Source organism: Cyrtonyx montezumae, unplaced genomic scaffold (assembly GCF_038088225.1).
Source record: "Cyrtonyx montezumae isolate F1298 unplaced genomic scaffold, pur_monq_1.0 scaffold_3, whole genome shotgun sequence".
In the NCBI taxonomy this organism is placed as follows: domain Eukaryota; kingdom Metazoa; phylum Chordata; class Aves; order Galliformes; family Odontophoridae; genus Cyrtonyx; species Cyrtonyx montezumae.
In genome coordinates, this window is record NW_027072034.1 from 3,295,136 (window position 1) to 3,302,387 (window position 7,252).

General features: G+C 49.4%; 1 protein-coding gene across 1 annotated transcript in view; it reads right to left on the reverse strand.

The window, feature by feature from the left end:
* Positions 1 to 4,579, reverse strand: part of DGKH (diacylglycerol kinase eta) — a 150,947-nt gene extending 146,368 nt beyond the window's left edge. The window contains exon 1 of the mRNA XM_065743997.1: positions 4,452 to 4,579. Within this exon, the coding sequence (XP_065600069.1) occupies positions 4,452 to 4,508 (57 nt within the window). The 5' untranslated portion in view covers positions 4,509 to 4,579. The remainder of the gene's footprint in view (positions 1 to 4,451) is intronic.
* Between the last annotated feature and the right edge of the window lie 2,673 nt (positions 4,580 to 7,252).

The window sequence follows — 7,252 nt, forward strand, 5'->3', positions numbered from 1 at the left end:
TGGATTTCGTACACTGGAATGTCCCATTTCTTTCACTGGGACTTCTTTGTAGTAGGTGGAATGAAATGCCTGCATGAAGCCATGCAGGTGTTGTGTCGCACGTAGGTGTCACCAAATCAGGCACTTCCATGAGGCTCTACTGCCTTTCTCTGTAGGATCACTTCTTTTAAATACGTTTTTAAAGGAACTGTGAATACCTGTGTTTCTTATTGCAGTAATAACTGGGCCCAAGCCCTACCGCTGATATCACATCTGAAACTAGATGGAGTTCTCACATAGTCCCTTTTCCTCTCTCATTCTTCCCCTGAGACTTCTTTCTTGAAAATGTGGGATAAAACTTGGGCAAGAGCAAGCGTGTGCTAAATTCACTTAGGACACAGATAAGAAGAAAGGCTAAGAGAGGAGCTTACAGACATTTAGTCAACCCATCTGCCTTCCTTCCTCTTCCTCCTCCCCAGCAGCTTCAGGAACAGCAGATTACACCAGAACACAGATTGCAGGTAGCAGAGCTTTCTGAAGGTAGATGACAACACTGCAACTAGGTGACAAGACGATGTGCTAATTAATGCTAGTGCAGTTTTGTTTAGGGCTGGGACTGTGATTTGAGAAATGCTGGGTGCTAACAGAATGCAACATTCACTAACTCCATTTAATTCAACTGAATTAAGCAGTGCTTAGATGAACAACACTATTACTGTTAAATTTGTTCCCATGCTATAAAAGCATTCAAAATATCGGTACATGTGACAGCTGTGTCTCTACCACATGACCAGGATCCTGTGCAAAGCTGTGTGCAAGGCTGTTTAACAAGCAGGCATTTCACCCACCCTCCAGAATTAAGGTGAAAAGAAGAAACATTATCCACAATTCTGGATGAACACCTTTGAATTTAGGGAGGTCACAAAGGTGGTTGTATTGTTGACGTGAAGTATGCACCTTCAGGAGATTTCCTTTTTTTTAGAATAAAATATAACTTTGCTGCAGATCTCCTTAAGTACCTGCATAGCCAGCTCAGGTTTCTTTTACTGCAATTCATTCCAAATGCATAAAAGCTGATAAATGAACATCTGTAAGTGAAATGGGCAATGCAAGTGGGCAATAAATATGACTCTCTAGCTAGTGTTCACATTCAAAGTGTAACTATGAGCCCTAGCTCCTGCACAGTGCATGATGCAAAGGGAGTCACACATCCCCACACGCACGTCCTCATGGTCACCCTCCTCTCCACTGCCTGCCCAACCCCAGAAACAACTGAATCACAGAATGGCTTAGATTGGATAGGACCTTAAAGGTCATCCAGTTCCAGTGAGAACGGGGAGGGCACTGGATACCTGCCACTTCAACTTGAGTCTCTCCTACTTTGTCTTGATCAACTTCAGAACTGAAGCACTGGAAATGCTCTCTCTTCTCACTTAAGGTGGAGAGTTCAGTGGGAACAACCGAACTTGGCAAATAATTGGAAGAGCCCCAGAAGCACAGTCTGAGGTGAGTATGGGACCTACAAAGTATGCATATGTAAAATTGTAGGTGCTAAAATCTGCTGCCACCTGAAGTTTTCAGACTTCCTCAAAAGAGAGAAAACAAGGAGAGTCCAGTCATAACACCAGCCAAGCTCCATGCTGTAAGCCACCTGAGGTGTCCCTTGGACTTCCCTTGGATGAGGACTGCTGGCTGACTCCATCACCTGCATCTCTCAGCCACGTTTTACCCAGGTGACTGATGCCAGACTCAGTATGAGAAGCACCACAGAGTAGATTTCATCTCAGAGACTACAGATTTGGATACTGCAGTGTGAGTGGCACCACTGAAATCCTCCAGTCTTTTACAAGCTCTAAGTCAGGCTCCTGAAGAGCATGTGCGTGAATTATGTCTTTCATCTAACATGAATTCACACTTCTTAATAATTCCCTTACATTTCCTTACTAAACCAACAGGAGAGTGGTGAAAAGAGTAAAGAAAGGTTGGCACTGAAAGGGAGATTCTCAACTGAGACAAAACAGCCTCGCTGACATCACTTGTGTCATGGCAATTGGTATCAGCTGATGATCTGCCCTTTATATACAAAGAATTCCAAAGTCCCAGGTAAATATGTGCACTGTGAGAATCTTTCCACCAAACAGGTTCCAGTGCTGATAATAGAATACGTGTCGCTAAAAAGCATATGCAATGTTCCAAAAACCCAAATACACACTCCAGCTGCTCTGGAGATTATGGTTTATAATGCAGATTAATGCATCATTTTGATTCCAGGAACAGAGATGATTCCAGATCTAATACTGACTCCCACCATAATAGGCCGTATTTACCTCTTTTTCTCTAGGTCACTTTGGCATCTGTAAGCTGGAGAATAATGTATATGGTTTTTTTCTCTACCTCAAAAGGTGAAGTCAAGGCTGGGGTCCCATATAAGATGTGGAAGTAGGGTGTAGGACTTTGCAGCCTGGAGTACAGAGCCCCTGAATCTCCCTTTGGAGAGCGAAAGATGAACCTGATGCTTCCTATTACTTCTGTTTGGCTCTTACTGAAGTGGGAAGATGTTCCTCTTTCAACAGTGAGCTGGGAATTAAGGTCAGGATTTTACAGATATCTGAAATTTTGCACAGACAAGCTCAACTCTGACATTTTCAAGAAGCTGTGGCTCCATTTGATGTCAGAGAGTTACTCCCCAGAACAGCCATAGGAAAAGCACTCCTAAACAACACCTGACAACTTGCAGAGGTAATCACCATGCACAAATTCCAAACCCACAATGGTTTCCCTCGCTCTGTTGCTCCTTTTCTATGTTTAGAGAGGGAGGGAGAGCTCTGGGTATTTTTTTTCCTTCCCCATGCAGTTCCTCACCTAAATCTCCCTTCGTCCCCATTTCAAGACAAAGCCCACATCAAAGAAGGCAATCGATATGATCTGTATGAAGAAGAACAATGCACTTTTGCCTCAAAGATGCAGTGTTTTACCAGCAGGTTACCAGGTAGAGGACTGAGTGCTTGGACTGAAATTCAAAGCTTGTAAAAGGAAACGAGTGCAGTGGTTAACCTTAAAACTGCATTCACGTGTGTACCCTGAACAAATGCAGCAACGGAACGATAAACATGACCCAAATCCTCTCCTTTATTGGGGGAGGGGGAGGCTGAGGGGAAATAAAAAAGAAAGGAGGTACTCTATCTGTGTGTATATGCACACAGAAGGGAGCAGGCTGGCATGCTCCAGCCCTGCAGAGGGGCTGCCATCCATCTGCCTCCTGACTTGGGGCTGAGTTTTGGCTGACGGCAGCCAATGTAAATGTCACTGTTCAACAGGACAGCGCATTTGTGAGAATGCGATTTGGTGTTTTCCTCACATGGCATTTTTGTCTCTCCAGGCAAAACCTGGGGTCTGCCTTTGCACGCTGCTGTGGGTGTCTGCTCCATGCTGCTGGAACGTATCGCATCCAGCTGTACACCCTTATCACAGCTGCATCTCCGGCCACAGCTTCAGCAGCTGAAGACCACAGAGGGCAGCAAAGGGGGTTGTTCAACTTCATGAGAATACAAGGCAGGCAAAAATGTACTTGGGAGGGCACGGGGCTGCAAATCCCAGTAGGGTGGCCATGGGTGACCATGGGTATCTCCAGGGAGATCCCTGGGAGTGCGCAGACTGGGACTGGCAAAGCGTGGCTCTCCCACTGCGCTGTCTGAAACTGCCCTTAGAAATAGAAGCGGGGAGCTGGACCCGTGCAGGCTGGCAAACAAACAAAAAAGGCACAGCCACCTAAAGGGGAGCGTGGCCTTGATCGTCCCACAGAGTTCACGGCCAGGGACAGCCCAGCCCTGACCTCTCGGGCAGCCCGAGACCTCACGAGCGGCGACCCAGGGGCTATTAATAGCCCTCCCCGCCCGCCGTGCGTGTGCGTGTGTTTGCACAATGGAGAAAAGCCCAACGGCGGGACGCCGACAGGGGAAATCTGATGTTATCGCCGGCGGAGGATGCCGGTGACACGATTTCCTTCGCTGGGAGGAGGGTCCCCGAGCGGCTGAAGCACACCGAAGCTGCAGCCTCTTCGGGAACCCCCCTTCCCAAATCGGAGACACCCGTGCCCCCCATCTCCCTGCGGGCACCCCAACCCCGGCTCGAGCTCCGCCGTAGCGAGACCTGGGGGCGATTCCCAGCCCGGCCGCGGAAATTAAATAGGAACAAATAACAATAGGAAGAGTATCTCTCTCTGGAGGAGTATCTCCGCCGTTCTCCGGACGCGGTGCTTAAGGCGGCGCTCCGTGCCCCCATCCCGCCCCGCTCCTCGGGCGAAGTTGGCGGCGGGGCTCGGGGTGCAGCTCGGGGCAGGACGCCCAACTCCGGCCCCGCCGGGCACAGGGGCAGCGAGGCCGGGGGACGCGCCGCGGGATGACAGCCCGAGCCGCACAACAGGGAGCAGGAGGGAACGCAGGAAATGCCCGGCAAGGCACGCATGTACCTACCAGCTCCTCCCAGGCGGGGCTGCGGCCGCTGTAGGACGGCTCCCCGTGCTCCTCCATCACCCAACCTTCGGCTCGCGGAGCCGAGCCCGTTCCGCCGCCGCCGCCGCCTCCTCCCGTCCGTCCCTCCCTCCCTCCGCCGCTCGGGCGCACGGCGCTTCCCCACGCCGCCCTTCCTTCCCTCCACCCCTCGCCGCTCCTCCCTTTTCTCCCCCGGCCCCCTCCTGGCCCCCTCCTCCTCCTCCTCCCTCCCCGCCCGGCTCCGCTCCCTCCCCCGACTCCCGGGGGTCCTCCCGGGCGCGGCGCGGAGCTGCACCCCCATCCCCCCCCGGCACCGCGCCCCTTTCCCCGGGCCGTGCCGGGGATTACACGCAAATCGCCTCGGCCTTAAGCCTGTTTGCGGCCGCTCGGGCTGTCGGGGAGCCGCCTCCCCGCTGCCCCGGGCCGGCCTCGCCCGGAGACCCCCGGCCCTCATTAGAGACAGCGGGCTCGGAGCTCGGTGCCCTCTGCCTTCGCAGGAGGGGCCTGAGGGGATGAGAGCATAGGGGGCAGCCGCATCGGGTAGCCCCTTGTCCCCGCTGGGGCAGCTGGTCCCACGTGTAGGACGAGCAGTGCGACGTGAGCTGGGAAACGGCCCCGGGCTGGGACGTGGCCCCTGCCTTAACGACCCTCCAGACGTGGACACCGTGCGCATCCATTTCTGGGGCCACCATGCCTTAATTAAGGAACAGCACATTTCTCTGCCCTCCACCAAGGCTTTTATTAACACGCAGCGTGTTTACTTTCAGGCTTCTCAGTTTACGAGTTACCAGCTTGGGAGTTATGGTTGGACTAGATGATCTTGTAGGTCCTTTCCAACCTAATGTACCTATGAACCTATGAGCGTATCCTCGAACACCAGCCAACGTCTCATGGCTCTTCAAGTGGATCTCATATCTCCTACGAACTCAACACTTTCACTGATTTCTTTTTTTTTCCCCTTGCTGTCGAACAGTAGGATATGTGAAAGCAGAATTTCAGAGGAGCTAGGAAATGAAGCATTGTCACCTCGTGAAGCCGCCTTGCCCTCTTTTCCAGTTTTTTTGTATTACTCTTTGTTCCAACGTGCCCTTTTTGAGTTCGCAGCTGCCAGGTTTGATCGCAGAAGGCAATCTCTGGGTCATCTACTTGGTGAGTGCAAACATCAAGAGAGCAATTGGAGTTCACAAGAACAGAAGAAAATAAATGGCATTTCTAATATTTGAAGAGCCAGTCATTTTCTTTGCGATTTTAGGCTTTCATGCAGAAAATTGGGACACTGCAAACTGTGCTCTTAATTTTTGTGAAATACATTGGTAGTTTACAAAAACTAGCATGTGTACTATTGCCTCTCCTGTCCTCCTCACTCAAAAAAAAAAACAAAAAAAAAAAACTATATATAAAAAAAAAACCACATGAAGTACCTGCTGTATTTTACTAAGCCTACAGAATACCTTCTCAAGTTAAAGTGGTATGCCACTAACTCAATCTCAAAGAAGTGCTGCAGTAGCATAGCTGAAACTGTAGCTCATAGACTGAAATTGCTGCGTCTCTCCCAGCAGTAGAAAAGGAACTGTTTTTGTTGATTGTGAGTTTGTGAGGAGTCTGTTGATGAACTGCCTTTGTTGTAGGGCTGTAACCTCAGAAGGGAGCAAACAAGATGCTGACAGCAGGTTGCTTCTTTGATGATGATGAGAAATTGCACACGGTTATCCAAGGAGGTTTGGTCTCCTTCCCTTTACCCCCAAGTGAGAGGTACTGCTAAGGAATGCCATCCTACAATGGGCCGTAGACTAAGAATTGGTGTCAGAGTCATATTAGTCAGCTCCTCTACTTTCCTCTTGATACACACCGGAGGATCTCACGTGATGGCTGTTTGTACCCTTGATATCATCTAGCCCCTTTAGCCATGACCATGCTTTGTGACAAAAGCAGTCTGCTATTAAATATTTGTTGTCCTCACACCTTCCTGAGCCACAAAAACAAAAACTCATGTTTAGAAACAAGATTCTTTAAGTTACTTACTTTCAACTCCATCCTTATACATATCCTGCTACCTTGAAGTTCAATCAGGTGCTTGGTGTCCTTTTAGGCCCATTTTTCATTTCATATGCCCTAAATCTTATAGCGGTGACTGGATAGGTAGACAATTATGTTCACCTCATTTCATCCCCTGGAGTTCAAAACTTGGTTTCCATTAGTGGAAAGCTAGTATAGGCCCCCGAAGGCTACAACAACCTACTTAAGCTTCAAGGTCATGTTGGATAAGGAGGAAAGAAATCAGCTCCTACTAGCTAATGAAGGGCCATGCTGCTATGTTTTCAGAGGGGCAAGGGAACTGAAGGCAAGGGAACTTTGGTTGAAGAAGAGCTGTCCACTAAAATAAGCCATGGCACCTGTCCCCTGGAGGAAGGGGATGGTGGTCTGGGAGGAGACCTTGCCGAGGTCTGCGGATGGACTAGGTGATCCTAATGGTCTTTTCCAACCTTAACAATTCTATGAGTCCATAACTGAGAGAGAGGTCTTCACAGCTGGCCTGGGATCAGGAAGCGAGTCTATAGATGGTCTGCCAAACTGCATCAAAACATCTCCAACACAGCCTGGGGGTTTGTTTCATTTCATGCCGGTTTTTTGACTTCGTTCCAATTTGTGTTTCTGTGTGTTGTTTTTTTGTTGTTGTTGTTGGTTTTCTTTTTTTCCTTCAAGTTTTTCCACTTACTCTAGACATTGGGGTTTGAATTTCTCAGTAGTCTGCTGTATGTGCTGAGTTCAAAGATGCCTCATAT